Genomic DNA, 27,325 nt, shown 5'->3' with positions numbered 1-27,325 from the left:
CTGTAGGTGAGGCTATGTGTGAAAATCTCTGGGGCACCCCAACTTGTTCTGCCTGTTCCTCTTTCCACAGCAATTCCTTTCCAGATCTGAGGGTTTGGAACCACTGTAAATCTCGGCTTAGGCACCTTTTAAAAAACATGAAAAAAAGGGGAGCACATGTGAGCAAGTCTTCTTTTTCTGGTGTAATGTGAATAACCACCTTCACCATACAGGGCCTGCAGCATGCTACTGGTGTAAGAGACTGGGGGTGGGGAGCACAGTGTCACTGCAGAGAACATGCTAGCTCTCCAAAAGCAGAATTTGGCAACTTGTATTTTTTTTTTCCGAGAATATTTTTAAAAATAATTTTCATAAAAGCCTATCCTGTAGTGCTACATTTCAACAAAGTAAATTTCTTCTGTGCTTCTTTAAAGGAAAACTGCAGTAACATACCAGGTGTGCAATCTGGACCAGAAATTTTCAAAAGTCAAGAGCAAAGGACATTTAATCCTGACCAAGCAGATGAAACATTTGGTCTGAGAGCTGGAGAAAATTCAAGGTAATAATAACGTGCTCTGCATGTTGCAGTACATCTCCTCTAGCAGTTGGAGTCCAAAAAGGTCACATCAACCATGAGTGAAGAAAGAAAGGAAAACACTCAGCAAGGTGAATATTGCTCAGAGCATTATTTTTTCCATACCTTCTCCACAGCAGGGTCACAAGCAATTAAGGGTCCTCATAGTGGGAACACTTCCACTGACATACTTTACTCTCATCCACAATTTTTTTTCAAATTTCTTTGGAGATGTGGTGTGTTGTGATCCAACAAAACTAATTTTTATTTTCAAACTACCCTAGAAATTATTTTTTTTCAGTCAAAATGTTAAATGTTTTTCCCTTCCATGCTCTCATTTTCTGTGGGGGGACCTGATCAGCAGGTCACCTTCTATCTATAACTGTCCACTTCTCTCAGGTTACAGAAAAAAATACAGTCAAAGCCTCGATATTAATACTTACTCAATAAAGCCAGGGGTTATGAAAAAGGGATTGAAAAGTAAAAATGAGAACATGTGAGAAATGCCTTCCTGATCTTGAAGAAACAAAGCTGGCAACTTTCACATCAAAATATTTATTTTAATATTTCTGTGCTCCTAAATGCTCTTCTGATTTATTTTCTCTTTGCAATTCAAGATAAATATTCAAAATTTTTGAAAAGAAAAAGAGCTGCTGTGTTAGAAGAAGTGACAGTGGTAATGTCATACATCAAAATGTTGAGATGTCTCAGTCATACTCATCTGGGAATCAGAGTATTTTCCACTTAGCATCCAGTTAGAAGACCCCATGCACCACTGTACAGCTCTGCACTGGGGTACACTGAGTCCCAGGGGACCCCCCTGTTCCCCTGCACTCTCAGTCACAATGACTCTTCCAAAGGCATGGCACAGCCTTTGCACCTCTTCTGTATGTTCAGTTTTTATATCATGCCTGATGACATGCTGTCTGAGTTCTTCTTTGCCCATCTGAAATGCCATTTTATCTATGGGTATTGAATAGCACAATATTTCATATGCAGCTGACTGCATTTATTTGTGGCATGACTTAAATGGATGCTCCTGCAAGTCTACATAAAAATCACCTGTGTCTGTGAGCTGGAATTTGAAGGAAAGCAACAAAATGCACATTTCAGTATTATTTCTCACTCTTTGATGATCTACTTCAACATCAAATTCAATTTTCTATTTTCTTGTCAATAAAGAGAGAAGATTTCATTTTTATACTACTGCATTTGTATACTTCGGCATGGATAAAATAAGCATCACTTTTTAAACCAAGCAATTTTTAAATATTCTTTTAAGGAAATTTATATGTGCTTACCTATATACACATTTACAGTTTTAACCCACTCAAATACTTGTTTTCTGTCATGTGAATTTTCCAAAACAACCATTCATTTTTAATTTCGGCAGGACAGGACCATCTGCTGTGTCCTGCTGGTGTTCCAGGCTCTCTCCTCAGCCTCTGATAAAGCCCACACTCTTCACATTGGTGCCTTCCTTTGCAGTACCCCGACCCTGCTGCACCTGTCTCTCATTCCTCCTCATCCTCCTCTGACGCATGAGGAACCCCTCTGTGTACTTTCAAGACCACCAGCAAGGGTGGTCTGTGCCTGGCAGCCCCTCACTGAGGGCAGCAGGGATGCTGCAGATGAGGCTGCATGGAACACCCCAGATGGGTACAGCAGGAGAAAATCCTTCTTCCTTTCCATGGGGAGACAGAAAGGATTACCAAATAAATTGCATTTAAATCAGTTAAATCAGAAGAAACCCTGTCTGCAAAATTAATTGTGGGTAGTGCTAGTGGGTAAATAGTTTTATATTTTGAAATGTCCTGGGATTTTTAGATGTCTGCAGGAAACAGCTTAGCATGAGTGAAAGATGAAGAACTGAATTGTGGAATTGGGGTCCTAGCTTTGTGTCTTTTAGAAAAGGTGCTTTACATACCAATATGGCATTTGTAGACATTTAAAACCCTGTAGCAATACTGAACCCTGAAGCTGTGTTTCCTGACAGAAACTGAATGCCACTTGGAAAGGGTGAATGTATCAAAGGCTTCCCAAAGTGGCATCCCTGGATGGCCACAGCAGTCACACTTCATGGAGAAGTGTCTTGTCTGGTTCGTGGGAACATCATTACTTTGTTGCTGTCTTGGGAAGTTGTTGTCGTGTCCTTTTTATAGAATCATAGAATAACTCAAGTTGGAAGGAACCAATAAATATCGCCAACTCCATGTTTCTCACAGGATTACCTAAAACAAAACTGTACAACAAAGTGGCATCCAGATCCACGTTCCTTGAACTCTGTCAGGCTTGGAGGAATGACAAGTTCCTCAGGGAGAAGTGACTGACCAGCCTCTCAGTTAACACCCTTTTTCTAATGACCAACCTGAACTTCCCTTGATGCAGCTTCCTTCCATTTCTTTATGTCCTGTCACGGATCACAAGAGAGAGTTCAGCATCTGCCCCTTTGCTGACACTTGGAAGAAGTCATTGGTCCCACTCAGGTCACCCCTCAGCCTTCTCTTCTGCAAGACAAACCCAGCAACCACAGCCACTCCTCATTACATCTTGCCCTCAAGACCTTTCACCATTCTGGCTGCCCTTGTCTGGACACAGCCTCATAGCTTTATATCCTTTCTTACACTGTGCTGCCCAGAACTGCCCCCAGATCTCGAGGCGAGGCTGCCCAGCTCAGAGCAGAGCAGGACAATCCCCTCCCTTGCCCAGCTGGCCATGCTGTGCCTGATGCTCCCCAGAACACAGTTGGCCTTCCTGGCTTCCAGGGCACTGCTGACTCATATCCAACTTTTCACTGACCTGGATCCTTAGATCTGTTCCCATAGGCTGTTCTCCAGGCTGTCATCCTCTGATTTGTATGTATAAGCAGGATCACCTGTCCCAGATAAAGAATCTGTCACTTGCTGTCATCAAATTTTGTATGCTTGATGAGTGCCCAGCCCTCTAGTCTTACCCACATCTCTCTGCAGGGCCTCTTCACCTTGGAGGGAGACCACAGCTCCTCCTAGTTTAGTATCATTATCAAACTTACTTAATGTAAATTCATTTCCTGTGCTCAGATAATTTATAAAAACCTTACAGAGCTCTGGTCCTAAAATGGAGCCCTATGGAACCCCACAGGTGACTGGCTGACAGTCTGATGTAACCCCCTTTACTCTAACACTTCAAGCCTAACCTGTCAGTCAGCTGCTCACACAGTCTATTGTGGACTTTTCTAGCTGCATGCAGGATATTTTGTCCAGAAGGACACTGTGAGAGACAGTAAAACACCTTTGGATTTCTGATAGCATTCTTATAATTTTTTTTTCTGGCACTTTCAATGACATCAGGATAATGTGCCAGTGGCCCAGCTGAAAGAGAATGACAGGAAATTCAGCAGCTTTAACGGTTCACAACAATTTCTGTCTGCTTGCCAATGAAATAAACATCCTTAGATTATGGTGGCTGTGGAATTAAGATGCAGATGTGGTGCATAACAGCTCCTGCAAAGAGATGTATTACACAAATCATTAAAATCACTGAAAAGATTAAACGAGGCAAAGAAAACTGGGACTAACACTGACCTCAAACAATTTCTCTTCTTGTTTCTGCCTAATCAGATGATAAATTAATTAAACCGCTAGCTCAGGTGTTGCTCACGCTTTCTGAATTTTTGCCTGCTGCAGGGATTGTGTATGGGTGGAGATGGAGACCTGGGTCTGCTCAGCACAAAGAAGAGGAGTCTCACTGGTGTCTTCAACCACCTAACAGGAGGCTGTGCTTGAGCCTGTGGGCAGTGGGGAGGGCAGCAGGCACAAGCTGCGGCACTGGAAATGGACGCGGGAATTTCGCGCCTGGCCCGTGCAAACCAAGAAGAGAGGCTTGGACACAAAGGAGAGTGAAGGTTACAAGAGTTACAAAAAGTAATTATTTGATGTTACAAGACAAGTAACTTGTAACATAAAGTTACAAGAGTTATTCTTTTATTGAGGTGCCTGACATGTCTCATTCAAATTGGGGCACCACAAATGTGGCTTTACATGCCGTTTTGAAACCTTTCAAGCCTTCAGATACAACATGATTCAATTAATGCATACTTAACACACATACTACTGGAAAGCAACTGGAATTGTGTGGTGTCATCATTCATTTGCTTCTTTCATGATCTAGACATCCCTCATGCTGGTCTTAGAACCATAGAATTATTATGGTTAGACAAGACTTCTAAGATCATCAAGTAAAATAACTGACCCAGTACTGCCAGGTCCACCACTAAACCATGTCCTTAAGTACCACACTTGCACATTAGGTTGCCCAGAGGAGTTCTGGGCGCCCCATCCCTGCAAGTGTCTAAGGTCAGGTGGGGTAGGCCTCTGGGAAACCTAGTCTAGTGAAAGCTGTCCATGGTAGGGGTTTTGGCACTAGAGGATGTTTAAGATCTCTTCCAACCCACACCATTCCACAATTCTGTGATTTTTTGAACACATCCAGGGATGGTGATTCCACCGCTTCCCCAGACAGCCTCTTACAATGCCTGAAAATCCCTTCAGTGAAGAAACTTTGCCTAATACCAATCTAAACCTGCTCTGGTGCAACTTGAGTCTGTTTCCTCTTGTCCTATCTCTTACTACCTGGGGGAAGAGACTACATCTACCCCACTACAATCTCCTTTCTGTTAACTGTAAAGAGCAATAAATCCCACCCCCAGCCTCCCTTTCTCCGGGCTAAACACCCCGAGCTCCCTCAGCCTTTCCTCGTACGACTTGTGCTCCAAACCCTTCTCTGGACACGCTCCAGCACATCAGTGCTTCCCCCGATTGCCTGGGGTAGCATCACTCCGGAGCTACCAGCGGGGGCCACGCACGCCCTCCGCCTCCCGCGGGGCTTTCGGCTTTTGTCCCGCGGGGAGGCGGAGGGCGAGGTGCCCCGGCCGCGCCTCGCCTCGCCCCGCCCGCCGGGACCCCCCCTCCGCGTCCCGGCGCCGCAGCGGAGGCGGCGCCGCGCTGATGTCAGGGCGCGGGAGGCGGCGGGGGTGGCCTAGGCCGCGCTGCGGGCCGCCCTGCAGCTGCTGGCGGGAGTCGGCGCTGTGCGTGGGGGCGGCGGGGGCGCCGCGCAGCCTGCCCGCCGGCCTGGGCTCCCTGTGAGTGCGGGCAGCGCGGCCCGGGACGGGCAGGAGGGTGGCGAAGGGATGCGGGGCGGTCCCGCCTGACGGGCGGCATCTCTTTTTCCAGGAGCCTGGTCAACGGGACCTTCTCCGAAGTCAAGGACAGGATGTTTTCCCACCTGCCCTCCCTGCAGCTGCTGTAAGTATGGCACTGGGAAGGAGCACGGCCAAGTAGCACTTCACCCCTTCCTCCGAAATAGAGTCCCTTTAAGCATAGAGCTTCTCAGTTTCTCCTAAATTAGAGTTCCCTTTCTCTTGTAGAAAGGGAGAAAACTGGAGAAGACAGCTTGCACAGTCCCTCAGCGTAGCTGCTGTTTCATAATATTTTGCTCAGGGATGCATTTTCTGCTCAGAAACCGCTTCATAAAATGTGTATTTAGTTACTAAAGGAGGGAAAAATGTTTTATGATGCCCTAAGTTCCTCTTTCTTTTAACTTCAGCTTTAGTAAGTTTGAGTTTTGCCCCCCAGAGTTATGTAGTGGTGGCTCTCACTCCAGCTCTGTGCCCAGGAGTCTTGCCCTGGCTTTGTGACACAGTGGGCACAGTGGGGTGAGCAGAGGCTGCCAGAACACCCTTCAGAGGGAATCCTCTGTGTGTGAAGTGCTGGTGTTGTCTGCAGCACGGTGCCACTTGGAGGGTGGCCCCTCAGATGCCTTGTGACCCAGCGCTCCTCTGTCCCAGGAGACAGCGTTCTAGCTCCCAGCACTTAGCAGCCATCCCTCCTTCCTGACCCCAGGCAAGCTGCTTGGTCTGCCCATGTTGCAGTTAGGTGTGTGCCTCCTCTCCTGCTCCAGGAGCTTGATCAAACTTGCTTAATTTAGCTGTCCTGGGAGGCAGCAGGGAAGATACAGAGACTGCGGTACAACCCCCCTGGGGAGCCTGGATACTCACTCCTCTGGCAAGCTGCAGTGAGGCTGAGCAGCAGCCTGCATCCTGCCTAGCCCAGTGCAGCCTGTCCAGTACTCCTGATACCAGGCAGGCCCTCCACACCTCCACCCCAAAAGGACTGACTGACCCCCCGCCAGGCAAAGATGGACTGCAAAGAAAAATTCAGCAAAAAGATCCAAAGCCTGCCAGAAACCCAGACTGAATGCTTGCCACATAACTAGATGTTAAAACTGGTCTTAGCAAGAGGTATTCTCTAAAGGTGTCTGGTAGCTGATGGTGAGGCCCCTCCCCTTGGGCATCCCATCTCCTTTGACTCAAAGGCCTGTCTTCCTACTGGGAGGAACAGCACTCCATGCAAAATGCTGCGGGGAGGTGGGCAAAGCAAAGGGTGGAAGCCTTCACCTCCTTTAGTGTGAAACTGTTCCCAAAACCAAGTTTCTGTGAGAGCTGAGGGTCAGCACCGAGCTCCCAGCAGAGGACACGAGGACCTTGCCCACCAATGAATGGTGGCAAACACCACCTGTGCCAGCTGGGAAGGAAAGGGAGAAATCCATGGGTGAGAAGCTGTGGGTGGAAAATTAGAGCTGGGGGGAATCTAGCTTGGTTTGGGTGGTGCCACTAGGAAGAGGAAGGAAGAGCAGATAAAGACTGTCCCTTTTCTTTAGCTGCAGTAGATTTTGTGGAGATGGTGGGGCAGAGGTGGGTTGTTGAGGAAGGCAGAAGTTCCTCATGTCCCTTTATGTGGTAAGTCAGATATGGAAGCAAGAATTGGTCACCACCACCACCACCTTGGGCACTCACAAATTCTGTTGTTTAGTGCAATTTGTAACTTTTTCCTTAAAACATGAGAAAAAAAATTGTGATTATAAATAACAAAGAGCTAAAAAACAAATATAAAAAATAACAAAGAGCTGCATGCATAATTGAGCACATGGGCACCTCAGGACAATGTCTCCTGTGGCAGTAATCATGGTAAAATAGTAATGCAAGGATTTATTTTTGATGGTGGTCTTCATCTTTGTCAGATTTCTTTGGGATAATTTAAGGAGCATTTGTCTAGTATTAACATAATATCCAGGGATCACAGGGAAAGTTTGCATTTCATGTTCATTAGTCTTCTAAATTAATTTTAGTAAAATGCCTAAAACCATACAAAATGAAGATTAATCAGTTGCTCTAATAAAGCAATTAGTGCAGATATATTCATTCATAGGGCAAATTCTGAGATTTTCCAAAAAATATTTCTTCTGAGTAGTGTTAATATTTTAGACCAAACTAGAAGTTTTGCTATTTTCTTGAAAGGAGATTGCCCTCTTTGCCTTTGAACATCAAAGTCTGGAGATTGTCTGCTGTTGTGCGTTAATACATCAATGCATGAACTCTGCTGGCAAAGCCTCCAGAACCTCCTTCTCCCTGGCTGTCTTGTGCTGGCTCAGGTGACAGCCTCTCTGGTGCAGCTCTGACATCTTTCGTCCCTGAAGTTCACTCAGGAGTAGGGCAAGGCAGCGCCTGGAGGAGGCAGCACTGCAGCTCCTCCTCACCGCCTGTGGACACAGCGCTCTGCTTTATAAAGACAGCAGGATTCTCTGTCTCGGTGGTTTGGACATGTCTGTGTTTCCAGCTGACAAACTGGCTGCTATCCTCCCACGCTGCAGGCTGTACCCTGTCTGCAGGTCAGGCTTGGAGCATCCCCCTGGGAGCGTGGAATGAGTGAGCGCTGGCCCAGTGAGACTGCATAAATGGGAGCTGGTGCTTGGGAGCTCAGGGCTGGTGCTCAGGTGGAGACAGACTGCATAAATGAGAGCTGGTGCTTGGGAGCTCAGGGCTGGTGCTCAGGTGGATTCTTACAAGTTGTCAGTGGGGCTGGAGGGGTGGTGAGTGGATGGGGCCACACTCAGCAGACCTGCCATCTAATGATGGCTTGTTCTGCTCAGTGGACCATAGAGTTGAGGACCAGGTCACATTTAGCCAAGGTCAATGGCACATTTTTCCTGGGGAGTAGTGGGCATTAACTACCATCATGTAATGCCTTTTAATTTTTTTTCAATAGACCATTCCATAGTATTTTATGTGTGCTGCTTTGGTGGGGTGATATGAGCTCAAGTCAGTAAGATTAGTTTGGTCATGGGCAATAAACACAACAGGCATAATCCAGTGTGTCAAGTTTTAATGTGCTTTCCTAATGCCTGCTCTCCATTTTCAGCTTGCTGAACTCCAACTCCTTCACTGTTATACGAGATGATGCCTTTGCTGGTCTCTTCCATCTAGAATACCTGTAAGTTTGGTATTTTATGTCCTTTATAAATAAAGATGTTTTGATAAGTTGCCAAGATTCCTGCTGCAGAGTCTTGATCTTTACTGTTATTCCCAAGAGCAGGGGAGCTGAAGGATTTATGTTCCACTCCTGTGCACATACCCTTTATGGTGGCTGACGATTTTTCAGACGTTACAGTGCATTTTTAAAAGATGCCTTGAATACAAGGTATCTCTGTGCAATTACAGCACACCAAAAAGGCATTGCTTAGCAAGACCTTGCCTGGGCTTTCCAGAACAGTGCCACCCCTGTTAAGGGGATTTGAATCTCAGGCAAGAGGTGGAGCAGTCTGTTCTGACCTATGGGCAGCCTGAGCAGGAATTGCAGAATATTGGTGTACTGTCCCGAACAGCCCTGATTCTGCTTCTCTTCTCCCAGGTTTTGCCTCTTACTTTGCCTTTTTTCTGGTACCCTATTTAATGTCCATAGAATTTACTTTTATCTAATTAATTATAAATACATAAATATATAAACATACCTTCATGTAATATATATTATTGTAATTATTTATATTATTGTTTTAAAATATTTAACTGTCCTTTTTGTTTATATTATTCACTTAGTTGATTTTTCTGGTCTTTTTTTTTTTTTTTTTTGATTTTTAGTTCACCGTTTTTCTTTTAACAAAATTATTAGCTCCAATATATATTATTGTAATTATTTATATTATTATTTTAAAATATTTAACTGTCCTTTTTGTTTATATTATTCACTTAGTTGATTTTTCTGGTCTTTTTTTTTTGGTTTTTTTTTTTGATTTTTAGTTCACCATTTTTCTTTTAACAAAATTATTAGCTCTGGTACAAGGCTGTCCTCCCTTCACACTCCAAAGGACAGCATTTCTCTGTGTTACTCAGTATGAGCTGGTGTGCTTGAAAATATGAATGTGGCCTGAAAAAAATCCTCATTCCACCCACCTTTCCAAGCTGAAATGTAGCTGTGGAAAACATTTGTCCTTTTTACAGAAAGACCAATGCTTATAAAACTGACTCTTGCTGAAATCTTGAAGGCAAATAGATATTATGATGGGGTATATTAAGGGTTAATAGTCTGGCACATGTGGAGTAGCCAACAATGGAATTTGCAGCTAATGGTAAATGGTGTATGCTAAAATCCATGCTTCAGCTACATCTGGATTTTTCAGAGATAACAAGTTATCCAAGCATTCTCTTTTCTTTGTGTCTACAGGGAGAAATTATTTGCAGTGGTTTGTAAAAAGGAAAGAAAACATTTTGCGTTATACCATTAGCAGCCTGCTTTCAAGTGCTGATGGGCTTGTCCCAGCAGCATAGCATACATTGTGGTAGTTGTACTGGTCACTGCAGGCAGATCCCTGTCTGAATGAAACACCCTGCCCTCCTCAGGTGGCCAAAGGGCAAATCTCTGTCCCTGGCCACCAGCTGCAAGCCAGGGAGCAGGATGAAGACTGGTAAAGCCTTAGAGTTTCAAATTATTTTAGCAGCTGAGTAAGTGGTCTCAGTTAATGGTTGTGGTTGCCTTTTCTGCCAGTTCCATAGAGCTTTTCCTCTTCCCAGAAAATCACCCCTCCACCTTTTGGGAACTGGCTGTGGGTGGCCTTTCTCTGTGATTTGTTTCTTTGGCCATGCAGCCAGTAAAACCAATACAGCTTCCATAAGTCGTGTCTCTCAGTCACCAGGGACCAGACTTTGTAGAGAAGAAGGAAACCTCAATGACAAACAGGAATGACAAGTGTCTGTATGTACAAAGCCAAAGTCTCTGGCTGAAGAGTGGCTGGGGAGCACCCACAGCTGATACCTATGTATAGATAATATATATCCAACTGTGTTCTGCTGCACTTGCAGCACTCATAATGGCATTTAATGCACCCTTAAACTAACTCTGTGTGCAGAGTCTGGGTGAGACAGGTCTGATAAAGATGAGAGCTTTGCTGGTGAACAGACTAGAATTCCCAGAGTAGCATCTCTTGGAGACCAGGCTTGGTGATTCAAGAATCTGGCAAATTCCTGAGTCCCAGCTTGTAGCAGTGTAGCCTTGTTTATTTGCATGGACCACTGAGCTGGTGCTGTGCAGGGATGCCAGCTGCACTGAGGGTGTCAGGAGGCAGGGTGGCTCTCTGCTCTTGTGGATTGAATTTGTGGCTCCACACAGCCCTGAGAGGACTGACCTGCCTCTGACATCTCCCATGTAGACACAACACTTTCTCATCTGCACCCTTTGTTTGCAGTCAGGGTCCCAGGCACTTCATGAAGGATATTTCCTACATCTAAACTGCGGAACCAAGAGCATTTGTCATTTCCTGCATTCCCATTATCACTTTCTTGAGAAGAAACCTTGTATCATAGCATTTTTTCTCTAACTTCTCTGCAGGTCAAACAGAATAAGGGAGGTACTTTCATCTCATAAGCCTTTCATAAAGTCAGCATACCATTGTCTTCATCCAGGTATAGCTGTATCGTGCAATATCTTGATGGCCACCTGGCTCCAATCACTTTGCAGGGATCATGGTGTATTTGGGGATGTGTCCTCAAGTGCTCAGGGGTCAAGATGCTCAAATATCAGCTCTTTCTTGAAATGCTGACGTGCAGTCAGGAGGAGCAGCGTGCTGCTGGAGTCGATATGTGCCTGTCATTATTCCCCCAGTGCACAGGGCTGTGACTTGTGTGCAGCTGGCACCCTGCAGAGATGTCCCAGCTGGACAGAGCTGAACTGTGGCAGCCAGAACTGAACCAAGGCAGAGGTCTTGCCATTTGTGCAGATGTCAAATGTGTCAGTTCAAGTCAGGGTTGTGTGGGCACGGAGGTGGCACTGTGTGCGTGTGCAGCCACGGGAGCAGGACCCACCAGAGCAGCTCTGCAGCCTGGGCAGCCCTGGCACCTCTGTGCTGCCTGCTGGTTTCAAAATGCTGCTGAGTTGTGAGAGGGAAAGGTAGGACTTTATCTTCTAAAGTCTGCCTCCTACACAGGTCTCTTGCCTCACACAACACATCCTGAGAGGATTACCAAGAGAGAAATATTTTTTTTTGCCTTGTTCACTTTATTCCATTTCTGCTGGGCATTTGTGTCATGTGCTATCCATTGTGATGCCAGGTACATGAATTGTTCCTTGCAGTCTGCCCAAGGAAATGGGAAAAGGGAACATGAGCAACTCCACTGAGACTTCCCACTTCTCAGTCTGAAGAAGCTGCCCAGAAATATGCTGCATCTGGCAACCATAGCTTAAAGCACAGTGGTGCTAATAATAATGTTACTTAAAGTATTTTAAAATACTCTTTTTTTGGCCTAGATTTATTGAAGGAAACAAAATTGAAACCATTTCAAGAAATGCATTTCGTGGCCTTCGTGACCTGACTCACCTGTAAGTTATTTAACACTTAATAGAGTAATTTCTACTTGAACAAAATTCTCCTGGGAGACCACTGGTTTTCCTGCTACACAGAAAACGTCTCTTCCCTCTGTGTCAGCTTCCTACTGCTGTCAACAACATCCTTTCCATAAATTAAGAACCAGCCTTAGAGCAATTCTTGCCTGGGCAGCACTGCCACATGTTGGGCTGCCTGTGCACAGGCACAGCTGGGTCTGGGATGCCCCTGGTGCCCAGTGCTGCACTGGGACCACCACCAGCACCACACTGCCCGCTCATGATTAACATTCCTGCTTCTCTCCAGTGTGCTCAGCGATTGCTCTGTGGGTTACATTTGCACCTGGGGAAAAAAAAAAAAAAAAGCTTTAAATATTTTACTTTCATGTGAACTTCAAGCAATCTCCATTCTTGAATGAGAATAATTAATGCCTATTCCTGGTAACTTCTAACAGTGCCAGTGGCTGGACAGTACTGGATAATTAACAACCTGTAAGTGAGCTCAGACTTTGTAAGAATTGCAAGGTAAGAGATAGCAATGATACTAAGTTCTAACTTTCTTTTCTAGTTCGTTGGCAAATAACCACCTCAAAGCTTTGCCAAGGGATGTCTTCAGTGATTTAGATTCTTTAATTGAACTGTAAGTAATGAGAATCTTTCTACTGCTTCTGTCAGTCTTGCTCTTAGTTTTAGGTGCTGGGTGTGTGGTGCTGTATCTGGTATCTACACAGAAAAAAAAAATGTATTTTTTTGTTCTATTTGTTTTTCATTATACAATTATTTGCTTGATAGACTCTTCTAAAGTAACTACTACTTCTTAAATCACTGTTGCTTCTTATGATGCTGTACGTAGCTTGTGTTATTGTACTTCTTTCTGATGTCTTGTAAATTGTGTTTTAGAGAAAGGGAGACAATGAATTTTAAAATGACCGTTTCTCTGAACATATTTCCCTATTATTGTTGCATATTCCCCGAGATTATTTTAGTACAAGGGATTAGTTAAAAAAAAAAAAAAAAAAACACCTTCTTTTCCTTGTTTCTGTGCAGTTGTAGCAGTTTGCTGACATTCTGTCAGTATTTCCCTGTGTACCTAGGATTCCCCTATTTTTGGCCTGGCTCTTCCAAACAACAAAGTAAAATCATAAGCCACAGAAATTGCCAAAGGATCAAAGAACAAGTATAGTGCTGAAATTGTACATACATGAGCTGGAAGAAGCTAAATTGACTCTATATCAGCAGCAACTCAAAAAATACAAGTCTTACATCTGTATTTCACATCTGCAAGGCTGCTCTGTCAACCAGCAGTACTGGAACAGTTTAGTGAAGGAATGGGAATTCTCTGTGTCACTGGTAAATGGTGCAAAGGAGGCCTTCAGCAGACAACCTGAATGTCAGGATGTATTGCATTACAGTCCTCATCCTATGAAAACTTACCAAAAAAGTAACTTTACACATGAATCACAGTGCTCCATTACTATGATTATATATGACCATAGAATGCAACAGTTTTTCAAAAAACCCACTGAAAGAGAGCTCATGATAAAGAAGTGCAGATAAAACTTAAGAAACTTCCCCGTTTTCAGTTGAGAACAATTCAAGGATACTCAGATATTTTGAAATTCAGCATGCCAAGGTGATGACAGTTCTGTAGTACTCATATTGCTATCAACCTTTTCAAATATGTTTATTTCTGTGTGTTTTTTTAGAGATTTAAGGGGAAATAAATTTGAGTGTGACTGCAAAGCCAAGTGGTTGTTTTTGTGGTTAAAGATGACAAATTCCACTGTTTCTGATGTCCTGTGTATTGGTCCAGCAGAATATCAGGATAAGAAGTTAAATGATGTGACAAGTTTTGATTATGAATGCACCACTACAGGTATTCAGAATGTATATTTCTAAGCACACTACAAATGGTTAAATATCAGAAGTTTAGATTATACCCTTTCGCCTCTATGAGCATGACCTGGGGGGAGGAAAGGGTTACATACAAAGCACTTCCAAGTACTAGAACAAGTACAAAATGGGAAAATTACATTTAGATGCCAAAGTATGTACTGAGTTTTTATTTGGATTAAGTGATAATGGGAGAAGAGCTCTGCCTATTCATATTCCAAAAGACTTGATTATGACTCAATTTGTGGCTTAATTTTCATCACAGAATGCTTTTTATTATCTGGAATAAAGCCACATAGTTATAGCAGATGAGCTTCCCAAAATCTCTGTATTTCACAGAAAGCAATGAAAATAAGTTCAAAAATGTGGCTATAGCTGTTATCTTTATTTGATAAATCATGATTTATTAGCATCAAAGATGGTGGCAATAGTGCCAGAAGTTCTTCAGGGAACCCCATTAAGTTGATGAGAAAAGTCCAATAATATTCTGACTACTGTCTTGCCTAGGATCTTGATTTTTTTTATTTTTTAAGGTAATGTAAAGCATGCTGAAGGGAGTGAAGAGAAATTTGCATGTGGTTATGCTTATATTTTATGCCAAAACTGCTGCAGTTACCTATCTTTAAATGTAGTCACATCATATAACTGAAAATATCAGCTGCGGGTATTGTTTTTCATCTTCTTTGAATAGGATGTCAGGGCTCTGCCTTTTTTCTAGACAGTAATATCAAAGGTGTGCAAGTTCTCATCTGTCATCAAGTCAGTCATTATTATTAAAAGACAAGAAAAAAGGTGATTACTAGTAATGTAAAATGAAATTTCAGGAAAAGGTATGAAAGGTGCTTTGATGGCAAAATGTGAAGGAAAAGAGAACGAACTCAGAATTCAAAATTATGTCACAAGAGCAGCAGAGGTAATACAATAACCTGCTGCATAAAAGAATGTCAAACACAGGAGAGCAATGAAGTTTAGAACAGCACCAAAGTTACGTTCCTGCATCTGCCAAATCACCGAGACGCAGCAATGCAAAATAAAAGCAGGCTTTATTTCATTGCAGTCTGGTTTAAGCCATTGTGTAGCACTAACAGTGCACAAGAGAAAGCCTCACCTGGTCCACAAACCTATCGTGATCTACCAGCCCTCTGTCACTTTTTTGTACCTAGACGCTGTAAAGTTGCTCCAGGCAAAATTCACCCTTAACATTGTCCCTCTGTCTGCTGTAAGTGAAATTACACCAAGCATCAATCTAACTCCACATGCTGCAGAGTTTTAGGGAACCAAAGGTGTTCCATGAGGCAAGGACAGCCCAGCTGAATATTTGTTCAAATGCCCTCAGAGAAGCTCCACAGCACTGCATGGTGCTGTCACATTCTGCTCTGTATGACCTTGGTGGTCTGTGGTGTCAGACCACTGCTGTTTTCTCCTTCTCTGCTATGGCCTCCCCCAGATCCAAAGGGAGTGTAAATACGCCCATATTCCTTCCTTGAGGATAGATTAGTCACAGGCTTAGAATACACACTGTAGGTGTATTCTCCCTTCCCAGTCAGTGGTGGATAGGGCTCTGCAGAACTCTTTCATTCATGTTAGTCTTCAGTATAGTATTTCTGTCCTTTGCCAGCTGGGATCAGACTTTCCATCATTTCTGGTCTCCAGTACTCTGTGTAGAGCACGACTGGATGCAGGATGTAGCAACAAAGCAGTTTGCTTGGTAAAATGTGTGTCTTGTTGGCCCAGTCAGATCATTGCATCAGCTGAACTGCTACAATGGTAACAGGAGAGATGGAAAGAGGTGCTGCCAAATTTAAAATCAAATGGCAAAGAACAAAATGGTCCTGTTGTTTCTTCACAGAGAAAGCGATTGACAGTATTGGTGACCTGCATTTTAACTCTTTTTGTGATAGCATCTGTCTTTTCCATTTCTCAGTGCTTACATCATGGAAGCAGGTTAAGCCATTTCACTTCATTTCTTGTCTTTCTTCCTCAACAGTGTGTGAGGGGGCTGTCCTGTGGCTGTGAGCACCACAGGGAACATGTGACTCACTTTCAGGAGACTGGAAAACAGGCCTCGGGCTCCTACAGCCACTGGAAAGAGGCCATGTGCATGCCTGGGACCAGCTTTGCCCAGACCTGCAAGAAGGGATCATCTCACTGAGCTTTGGAAGCTTGTTTCCCCCTTTCTTTACCTAGCTGGGATTGTCTTCTGGAGGTGGTCTTCTCTTTCCCTGCTGTCTGGAAGGGAGGTAGTTTGCATATTAATAGCTACTGCTCCATTCTTGCTCCTGTGCTGGAGATCTCCTGTGGTGGGAGAAGGGAAAGGATGGTTAACACTCCCTGCTGGCACACCCAGGTCCTGGATAGTCCTCTGCAAGGAGGAAGGGATGTGAGGAGAGTGGGACTGAATGGCAGGATACAGCTTTGGAGCAGCTGCCCAAACAGAGTATCATTTAAGTTTTTACTTAGTGTCCTGTAATGTTCCCTGCACTCTCCTGTGCTGGCATCAGTGCTCCTGTGTGCAGGGATCAGCCTGAGCAAGGGCTGCCAGAACGAAAATCACCCCAATAAAAGTGTTGGGCCCCTCACCTGTGACACCATGATGCCAGCTCAACCACAGAGGGAGCAGAAGTGGAATAAGTGGCTGGAGGACAGGGGGACAGCCCCACTATAAGCCAGCAGAAAACAGCATGAAAACCATGTGTCTTGAGACAGGGAGAGCAAAACTGTGTATTGGGGGGTAGGGAGAGAGGGACAGCTGATGCAGCCAGCAGCACAGGGAGAAAGTGTGGGCTGTGTCCTCTGCCCTCTGCCATCCAGGGGATCCAGCTTAAAAGAGAAAGATATTGGAAAAGGGCTCCTCCCCCAGTCCTGTATTTACTGTATTAGAATTTTTTGCAACCCTGATGTGGCAGCAACTTTCACTGTGTAACCCTCTTCTACATTACAGTCTGGTATTCCCAGCTGGTGCTAAAACCAATGTTTATTGCTTTTTACTGATTACAAATGATTTCCCTACCCATTTTCACATACAGACTGGTTTGTTTCAATTCACAGATTCCCCCAAAGAGTTTCACAGCTGTTCAGATTCCAAGAGATGTCTTTTCAGGATTAGTTTTCTGGGGTTTTTTCCCCTCAAGATTTAAAAAATATTTTTATTTTGTGTGACTGTATCTGCTCTTACTCCATCCTTTTACAAGTGGTCAGTTACTTTTACTTTTTGCATACTTCAGTGTCAGTTTTCCCCAGCCCTTTTAGTTTCCCAGTGAATGAAGATAACTTTCTTGTTTGCCTACCAGCATTTATGAACCAAGCCCAAGCTCTGTATAATAGCCCTCGAAGAATGAAGACTGTCATTTCTTTCACAGCTGTGGAATCTGCTCTGTTTGTTTAATGGTAGTCATCTATCTTTATTCTCCACAAGTGTAACTCCTCAAGGGCAAGGCTTTCAAGCATGCAGAAACAGAGGGTTCTTCATTCAGAAGCAATTATTTCATAATGCACCAAAATAAGGGACTCGAGTGAGGACTTAATTACCATTTCACCAAAATCCCTGGATGCTCAGGCCCTTCCAACATAGCAATGCATGGTGAAGGCTTGTAGCAAATGGAGCTAAAAACAGTGCAGAGCAGAGCAGTGGTTCTGCACAGAAATGCCATCATGGGGAAGTTGCCTTTCCTTTTCTATGTGTCTATATCCATACACGACTTCAATGCAAGCCTCTGACCACACTTTAGACCTGAGTGCTTTGTCAGCTCTGCTACACCATTTCCCCCCGCCCTGATAATAGAGATCTTGCACAGCTGTGTGGTCAAATGTCAAATTCAGACCCAAATCTCCTCACTTTGCCCCAGACTGGCTCTGTGGTGACTGCTGACATACTCCAGCGTGAATTTTCAATTAAGTCTACAAAGGCAGGTTGCTCCAATTTTTCAGTCTTATTGTCTAGTATAAGTTTTCCACTGGATAGTAATTTTCAGGTTGGTTGTATTTTATGCCTAAACTACATTATAATGCCCCATAAAACATTATGTTAACTGAGTTTTTGATTACACCATTTTGTCTATGGTCTAGGCTAAATGGGGTTATCCCCAGGCAAACTTCAGATATCATTTCACTTTCTGCCTGGTTTAGCATAACACAAATTGCTAGTGATTAAATTTGCATGACTTAAGAAGTTATTGGACTTCAGCTGGTAGTTGCTGTCTCTCAGCTTGAATGTGATTCTAGCAAGGCCATTTCACTTGACGGGAAAGCAACTTCCAGCTGTGGGGAAAGAGACTTCTAAATTTCACTGATAGTAGCCAGCCTGGCTGGAAAATCTGAATTATTTCACTCTTTACATATTTGAGCTCCTTGACAAATACATTTTCAGAGGACAGTTCATGATACCTAAAGCAGGAGACACTTTCTCTGTTGGTGCATGCCTAGCATGAGTACTGATGCTTCATGATAGTGTTATACAAAATGCAGAGTATTTAACTCATTTTCCAGTGTACATCGTTCTAATCAGTGACCACTTACTCTGTGTTTCCAGCAAGGATGCATCCTAACTGTCATAAATGTATGTTTCTAGATTTTGTTGTCCACCAGATTTTGCCCTACCACTCTGTTTCAGTGGATACATTCAACTCAAAGAATGATGTGTTTGTAGCTATTGCACAGCCCAGCATGGAGAACTGCATGGTGCTGGAGTGGGATCACATTGAAATGAATTTCAGGAGTTACGACAATATCACAGGTATATCAACACTGAGATTCCAGCCACTGATGAAGTGGATAAGATTTGTAGATGGGATCAGTTTATTGAGTTTTGTCCTGAATCTCTGTTGAATTTGGCTGATTGAAGTGAGTGATGTTTGGACATGAATGACTCCATGGAGTAGTGCATCTTGTTAATACATGCACATTTAACCTTACAAACTAGGCTTTTTTTTGTCCAATATTGTAAACTTTTCTGAAGGCATAAACACTTGCTATAAATGTCATACCTTGGCCCAGCTTAGCATTCACTGCCTCAATCACACAGCAAGTTAAAGCAGAAGCTGAAGGAGCACTTGATCTTGCCAAAGTGCCTACAAAACAAAATATAAAAACAATCTATTGCATGTTGAAGGAAACAGGTCTGAAGGATGCTTGTAGGGTGAGCTGACCAGGAAGACAGCTGAAAATATTTAAACTGTGATTGTTACCTAAAGAGATGTGCTGTAAATCTTCAGCATTTACTTTCAATTTACAAATATGCTCAATTAACTTCTTGGTCAGATTACTGACCAAACAAACAGCCTGTGTGGATGCCAGGTGGTGTTCTAATGCTGAGTTTCTCACAGCCGTTCTGACCCTAACCAACACTTGTGGTGCTCAGTCACACCATGACAGCAGAGTCTTCAAAGCTGTTTTCTGCTGCCTGTTTTCCCAGATACTCCAAGCCAGAGGTTTTGAATACTCAGGAGCTAAATTATCAAAGGAGCATCTTTTCCTCCTGTCCTTGTTGTGTGTGATAGATTATTTTTTACCTATATTTTGGGAGACATAGAGTATGCTGTGTCCTTCTCTGGTGTGGAATTCTACAAAGGCAGCAAGCACTTGCCTCTCAGATCAGCTGTGTGTGTCACTAACAAAATCTTACAAGAAGCTACCCCTCTGTCACGAAATTTTTGAAACAAAACCTGTTGCTTTTTTAGGTTTCATTGTGTTTTGGTAGATTAGGGTAAAAAATGTGCCAGGGATGTAAACTGAGAAGTCAACAGCTCAGAGAGAGCTAAGTGAGCCCTAGAAAATCTCTGGAAACTAAGTTGAGAGTTTGACTCATTTGCAAAGATAGCAAACACTAGATACACACTTCCAGGTGTATTTAATCTTCCTTTGAATGATTTGATTAGGAGACATTTCTGCAAAGGATTTTTGTCCTAGCTCCACACCCAGAGCTTGCTCCTGGAAGGTCTGAGCTCTGGACTCTGAAATGTACATGAGCCTGATTTTTGCCAGGGGACACAGGAACATAAAGAGCCTCCTGCAGAGACTGAAGAGTGTTTTGTAGAGCTCTGGAGCCAGCTCCACAGAGAATTTCACTACTTACCATATGCTTGGCATTTGGATATCTAAATTTAGCACTTTTTACAATGTGGGGTTTTGGAGCTGAGCTAGTTGTCAAGATTGCCTTTAGAGTGAACGTTAAGAGAAAAGCATTGCTGTCCTCTGCAGAAGGAGACAGGTGAAAGCTCTTCTAGAGTTTGTGTTTTGACTAAGTTAGATCAGAAGGAGCCTGGATGATCAGCTTGACCATTCATGCCTGTGCTGCAGATCCCTTGCTGTACTTGAGGTGAAGGTACACCCAGCTCTCCTACACTGCGAGGGTGGCAGGTCATCCCAGGCCAGCTCTGAAAGCCACAGGTAGGGGACCAGCAGAAGAGCCAGGGTAAATCTCCTGTAGCGGCTGACCAAGGATGCACTGGGGAGCTTGGGCAGCTGTAGTTCTACTTAAACTGTGTGCTTCACAGAGGAATTCCTCTCTGCTTCCAACAACACCTATTGTAATAGTCTCATTGTTACGTTTTTGATGGGGTTCTTTTTAGTGCAACTTGACATTCTCAAGACAGACCATAACCTGATCTGATCTATCTGGCAACTGCAATATTGCTAAATATTTCTAGTTTAACAAAATCTCAAGAATACCTAGCACAAACTACAGAGTGAGATTTATCTTTTTCATCCTGCTGTCAGGGGATATATCCACAAGGTGCATAAATATTTCTATGTACAGTAGCAAAAAGCTGACTCTAACCCTTCTGGAGCAAGAAAAATATATTTCATTCTTCTAGTTAAGACAGAAAGATTACAAGAATAAGAGAATTTCAGATATCTGATGAATGACAAGATAAAAACTCTTGTCATTTTTAATTAATAAAATTTAGCTTAAATAATTGTTTTGGATACCAGGGACCATGTGCTTGAACAAACAGAGAAATAAAAAGTATTTTGCAAAACAAGGAATTAGGATTTTATGGTACATCATACTTGCACACATTGCAGGGTGGGACAAGTCATCTCTCCAGTTATTGGGAAGCAAAAAGCTTGAGAAGATGCTCTGATGGCATGTAGCAGAAAACAAAATTATGAGATGGTGCAGGTGTAAAAAAAGGGGAGGGGTGATTTGGTAATAATGTCTGTGGTGTAAAGTGTGGCTTGTGCTGTGCTAATACATGTGTTGTTTTGTTTTCTTTCTTTGGGCAATAGGTCAGTCTATAGTGGGATGTAAAGCCGTTCTTGTTGGTGACCAAGTCTTTGTGGTGGTGGCACAGCTCTTTGGTGGCTCACACATTTACAAGTTTGATGAAAGCTGGACGAAGTTTGTCAAATTCCAGGATATTGAAGAATCTCGCATTTCCAAGCCAAACGATATAGAGCTTTTTGAGATAGACAGTGAAATGTTTTTTGTCATAGCAGATAGCTCTAAAGCAGGTTTGTCAACAGTGTATAAGTGGAATAACAAAGGATTTTATTCGTATCAGTCTCTTCACGAGTGGTTCAGGGACACTGATGCTGAGTTTCTCGATATAGATGGGAAATCATATTTAATCCTCTCTAGCCGTTCCCAGGTACCCATTATACTCCAGTGGAACAAAGCCTCCAAAAAGTTTGTCCCACACGGTGAAATCCCCAACATGGAAGATGTCTTGGCTGTGAAGAGTTTCAGGATACAAGATGACCTTTACATCACACTCACAAGATTCATTGGTGACTCCAGAGTTATGAAATGGAATAGCAAACAGTTTGTGGAGATACAGGCTCTTCCATCCCGAGGAGCCATGACGCTGCAGCCTTTCTCCTTCAAGAACAATTATTACCTAGCCTTGGGAAGTGACTATACCTTCTCCCAGATTTACCAGTGGGATGGTGAAAAGAAGATATTCAGATTATTTAAAGAAATCTATGTGCAAGCACCACGGTCTTTCACAGCTGTGTCAACAGATCGAAGAGATTTTTTCTTTGCCTCTAGTTTTAAAGGAAACACTCAAATATTTGAACATATCATCATTGACTTGAGTTTATGAAAAGATGCTAGAGTGAAATTTATGTAGAATGACATTTATAAACAAACAAAACAAAAAGAGACCTTTCCAAAAACAGGGTGCACCTATGGAGTATGATGACATTTTCTGAACTTTTCAAACTTGCATATTAATCAGGGACTGCATTTACTTGGTTACTGCATGACATGTCCATTTTATCCTCTTTCAAAGACACTTTGCAATCTTCAGTCATTCAAAGAGGAATGCAGTGCATTAGAATTAATGTTGACATCTAAGAAAATGATCTAAATTTAATCCAGGAAACTACCTTGAGTTGAACATCTCATAAAGAAAACAAAAAGTGAGCCATACAAAGCATAAAAATGATCTTGACTCCTAAAGTAACATTTTAGTAGTGTAGTTTTAATATTAGAGCCTGTTCTTCGTGGTTGCTGATGAATTGTAAAAGCAAGCAGGAATATTCTAGAATACACTGAGTTCTCTCTTCAAAATCTTTCTTTCTGGTTCACAGTAAATCCAAGACATCATTATAATTCTTTGCAGACTGAAGGGAGAGTCAAAATCTATTGCCGTTTTTCTACCATTATTCACTTTTTTCAGCAATAAATTGTGCATAACAAGTAGCCCAGCCCACAGTAAACAGGCAGCTAGGAATAGTGTGTCTCTTGAGGACCATGAGATCTTAACAAGTTATTACAGATAGAAAATGTCAGAGGTCTGCATAATGCCATGAACAAATCAACTACAAGTCACACCCACTCTCTGTTTTAATAGGTATTTCAGAAATCCATTCCATTTTGCCCTAATTCATATTTTTCCTGATTTCCAGTAGATTCTGAGTGTTTAACATATTACTCCAGAAGGCAGGGCTTAAGCTTTGCCTGAAACACATACTGACATTGATGCACCCCATGTTGTAGCTCCTCTGGGCTCAGTGAGGTGATTTATTGCCTAGCATTTCCCACACAGCACAGCTCATTAGCAGTAAATTCAGGTTTGGGACATCAAAGTTGTATTTATGAAATCCTCCTTCTGGCTAAAGTCTAACTGTGACTTCAGTATCACCAAGTCATCTGAAACCAAGCTGTTGCAGCTGTTTCAGACTGGAGCTAATCCTGCCTCCAAGAAAGATTTCCACTGGTGAGTCCAGGCTTGCCAATCCATTGAAGGCTAAAGAGGAGCATGTGGGCAGACTGTGCTTCATTGGTGTTTTGGGTGGTTACAGACCAAGCCATTCAGCCATCCTAATGACTCAGGGCATTCCTGCCACACAGAGCCTCTCTCAAGAAAACAGCAGGGGACTGTTTTCCGGGAAAGGGTCTTTGCCCCTCTTACCCAAAAAAATTGTGTATCAGAGCTCTTTTTTGCTCACTTACACAGGATATTTCTTTACATTTCCATACCACTTAGTCTACTAGGTTGTTTTGTCATGTCTTGCTGTTGCATTGCTGCCTTGGATAATATGGAGGTCTTGCATAAAGCAGGAGGAGCAAAGGAAACGATCCTTTATTCCATCATACTTAGGCCTATCTCACCATCCTTCTGCTGAGCGAGTTTGACATTTTATTCCTGGACATGGCCTATGATCATAAAGAGAGATGTTCTCATAGGCTTTCCAATATCCAGGGTGTGAAGTGTGCTGCAGAAGAAGATTATGTATAAGAGCTCCCATGAGGGGTCATAACCTACCAGTGACCTGGCATGTCACAGTCTTCTCCAACTTTTGCCACTCTGCTATGAAATGAAGTTATTACTGGCCTGTCAGAGACATAACTCATCCTGATTTTCAGTTATGTGTTAGGGGTTTTTTTTCCTACAGAGTTGTTCAACCTGGTTTTGTTTTTAGCTACGCTGGCAACCTGGCCCATCCTACCCTCTGAGATACTGAGTGCTGCCCTCTGAATCCCAATGGGGTCTCAGTCCCAGTGGTTCAATCAAGACCAATAGATGCAAACCAACACTCTGCAATAGGGTTTAGCAATACCTTTCCTAGGATTAAGCTAACAAATCTGACAAAACAAAGATACTCGTGTCTGCCAGTGAATGCAATTTCTTCCTATGTTTCCAGTTTACTTTTTAAAGTGGATATAGCTGGCAAGCAACGTTTATTTAGCCTATGTTGTGGGAAAGCATTTTATATTGCTTTTCTGTTAAGCATGCAAGTTTCACTAGAGTTAGATATTCTGATGAGAGTGGCATTTCTCAGTGCACCAGCACTTTATTTTAGGGCTCAACTGTGAGTTCTAGTGACTCAGGAAGGGGCATCAGTCAGTGTGAAAAGCTAGTTTAGAGAAATAGGATCCTTGAAGGGAAGCAAGAGGATGCTGGAAAAAGGCTTGTGTATTGAATACCGGGAGATTGTACTGTTTCAAGAGCCAAGGGGATTTTGAGACTTGGCTATCAAGTTGGATTAAATTAAAATGGTAAGCAGAGACAGGCTTAATAAAGAGGATAAGGTGATCCACAGGAGTCTAGCTCATTCACATGGGACCAGAAGAAGAGAGTGAGGGAAATTAATTCTGCGGGCAGACTGCTGCTTCTGTAGGGTAGCTGTGTTGGTTGGTCAGAAAGCCCAGCTCAGCATCTCTCCCAGCCTCAGGAACAACCTGGAGCCAGACACTGGCCTGCCTGTTCTGCTGAGCTCATGCACAGGAGGTCAAAGCAGCTAAGAGCGAGGACAAAAAGCACCAGTTGAATTAAGAAAAGGTTATGGTACCTTTCACAGGATTAAACAAAGGCAAGACCTCGAAAAGAGCCTTGTTCTGCTCTTCCTGCTCCCAAGGAAAAGCTGCAGGATTCAGGCATAAAACAGAAATTGTTAATCATTGAAAATCCTTTCTGCCTTTCCAAATGCAACCATGGTTTTCTCCATTGCCTATATTCTGTAATAGAAATTGTTTTGAATAGTAAATAAAATATGCATATTCATAATTCGTTAAAATGTTAGACCATCAGGACAGTGAAAAAGGATAACAGAACATGCCACTGATAATTTTTAATGTATTCTAAAATACATAAATTATGTAAAGTTCATTAGTTTATATAAGCATTGATTTAATATGCACTAGCTATAGCAGGAGCATTTTAAGGTTGTATATACATTGAGCTTTTTTTAGTAAAGAGGAGCTGATGCAATCTATGCTACTGACATGTGTATGTACTCTTTCAATATATGAATAAAATGCAGTTAATGTGACTAATAGTGGTGTGTCACACATGTTAAAATATCCACATTGCGAAGATCCACACTGCCAGAGGAATTGACAGAGTGGGCAAACGGGTCCCTGTCTATTTATGATCGTGTTTGGCTTTCGACAAGGTGGAGAAAGCCATGCTCAGATTAGTTAATCTTTCTTCTGTGCCTGAGATAGTTCGGATTTCCAAGGTTTTGCTGTTCTCTGATTTTCCCCTTCACTCTTTCCTTACACCCCATCTAGTGTTAGCAAGTAAGTAACGCAGCTATTGCTATGAGTTTTGTTCATGAGCTGCTCTTTCTTTCCACAAAGTAAAGAGATCTTGATTTTCAAAATAATTTTTAAAAAAATACTTAAGTGGATTTCTTACATGCTGAGTAAATAGGAACCAAGTCCTAAAATTACTTCCAAGATTTTCAGATCTATGCTCTGGGCAAAACAAAATCTTAAGATTTGTTAAATTCTACTGAATCATTGACATTTACTCTGAAATTGAAAAAAAAGTAAATCTATCAGCAGTGAATACACTTTATTTAAAGCAATCCTTGAGTGTTGTCCATTGATCCTGCTAGTCACTAAGACAGAGGATAATTATTTTGTTTCCTCTTAGTTCTTCAGAAATAGCACAACTCTCTGTAACTAATTATAGCCTTGTGCAATCAAAGACATGTCTGACATACCATAATGGGATGCAATTGCTGGGATCATTGCTTTCGTTTTGGGTATTCCACCTTTTTATGAGTCAGCAGCCCTTGTGGTGTGGTTCACTGAAACTCCATCACAGCTCAAACATCAGTAGCAAATCAGCACTATCTACCTTCCCCTGCTTTCTTTGCCCTTGCTAGGTGAACATTTTTTCCCATCCATTACCACATTCTTCAAATCTTCCTTGGAAAGTATCTATTACTCCTTGAAAGTCATAGCAAGATACCAAGAGAAAAGCATTCCTAAAAAGTAATGCAGGATGGACACTCCTGCAAATTTCTAGGGGAAGACAGAGCAGGGTGTTTTTGAAAGGTCAAGCTAAAGGCAGATGTGCAAGAACAGCTGTAAGAGTCCCACTCGTCCCCTCAGTCCCACTCTCTCTTGGCCCACAGAGATGAGCTGCTACCACTGCTCCCTCTTGGCAGCAGGAATTACTGAGATTTCTTTTTCACTCCCTATCTCAGTAGCAATGGAGCTGAGCTGTTATAACACTGGTTGGGTTTCTTTTTTTACTTCCTAGCAAACCAGGCACTTGATAACTCTTGCATTCCACATATAGTCAGCCTTCTTTATGAGAAACTGCAGGCTTGATGATCTAACTGACTTCAAAACTGACCTTTGGAATCAACAAAGCCAGCTAGCCACATGATGTTAGATCCCCCGCAAAACAAGAGACTGATACTGTGAAAGTTCAAATAGCTACCACAAAAACCTAATCTATCCCACACTACCTATTCCCCCACAAGCCATTGCCATTCTTGCCCCAGAATCATGTGATGAGGAGTCCAACACACCCATCATTAGCAGGGACATCTTCAACTACACCAAGTTGCTCAGAGCCCTGTCCAACCTGACCTTGAATATTTCCAAGGATGGGGCATCCATCACATCTCCAGGCAACCTGTTCCAGTGTTACACCACCCTTATCTTAAAAAAATTCTTCCATCTACTCTGAATTTATGCTCTTTTAGTTTAAGACCATTACCCCTTGTCCTGTTGCTACAGGCCCTACCAAAAACTGTTCCCATCTTTCTTATAGGCCTCCTTTAAGTACTGAAAGGACACAATGAGGTTTCCCCAGAGCCTTCTCTTCTCCAGCAACACCAACCCTCTCATTGTCTTCATAGGAGACATGCTCCAGCCCTCTGACCATTTTGTAGCCCTCCTTTGGATTTGCTCCAATAGGTCAATGTCCTTCCCTTGCTGGGAACCATATAGCTGGTGGGGTCTCACTGGAGCAGAGTGGAGGTGGAGAATCACCTCGCTCAGCCT

The 27,325-nt window shown here is 42.8% G+C and overlaps 1 protein-coding gene across 1 annotated transcript; it reads left to right on the top strand.

Annotated features, from left to right (window-relative positions):
- Positions 1 to 3,649: 3,649 nt before the first annotated feature.
- LGI2 (leucine rich repeat LGI family member 2) lies at positions 3,650 to 22,512 on the top strand. Its single transcript, XM_041489129.1, has 10 exons — positions 3,650 to 3,673; positions 4,304 to 4,455; positions 5,220 to 5,672; positions 5,764 to 5,835; positions 8,788 to 8,859; positions 12,163 to 12,234; positions 12,806 to 12,877; positions 13,944 to 14,113; positions 18,698 to 18,862; positions 21,358 to 22,512. The coding sequence occupies exons 1-10, from the start codon at positions 3,650 to 3,652 to the stop codon at positions 22,173 to 22,175; spliced, it is 2,070 nt and encodes a 689-aa protein (XP_041345063.1). The 3' UTR covers positions 22,176 to 22,512.
- The last annotated feature ends 4,813 nt before the right edge of the window (positions 22,513 to 27,325 follow it).

This window comes from Pyrgilauda ruficollis, unplaced genomic scaffold (assembly GCF_017590135.1).
Source record: "Pyrgilauda ruficollis isolate IOZ18807 unplaced genomic scaffold, ASM1759013v1 scaffold1, whole genome shotgun sequence".
In the NCBI taxonomy this organism is placed as follows: Eukaryota; Metazoa; Chordata; class Aves; order Passeriformes; family Passeridae; genus Pyrgilauda; species Pyrgilauda ruficollis.
The sequence above is the reverse complement of the archived record's forward strand: the minus strand, read 5'-3'. Positions and strand labels throughout refer to the sequence as shown.

Bases quoted from the DNA above. Each gene is read 5' to 3' on its own strand.
- LGI2 (XM_041489129.1), top strand. From the start codon at position 3,650: ATGGAGCCCTATGGAACCCCACAG. The intron at 3,674-4,303 runs GTGACTGGCTGA...ACCACCTAACAG, and splicing joins AGCCCTATGGAACCCCACAG to GAGGCTGTGCTTGAGCCTGT. The intron at 5,836-8,787 runs GTAAGTATGGCA...CTCCATTTTCAG, and splicing joins CTGCCCTCCCTGCAGCTGCT to CTTGCTGAACTCCAACTCCT.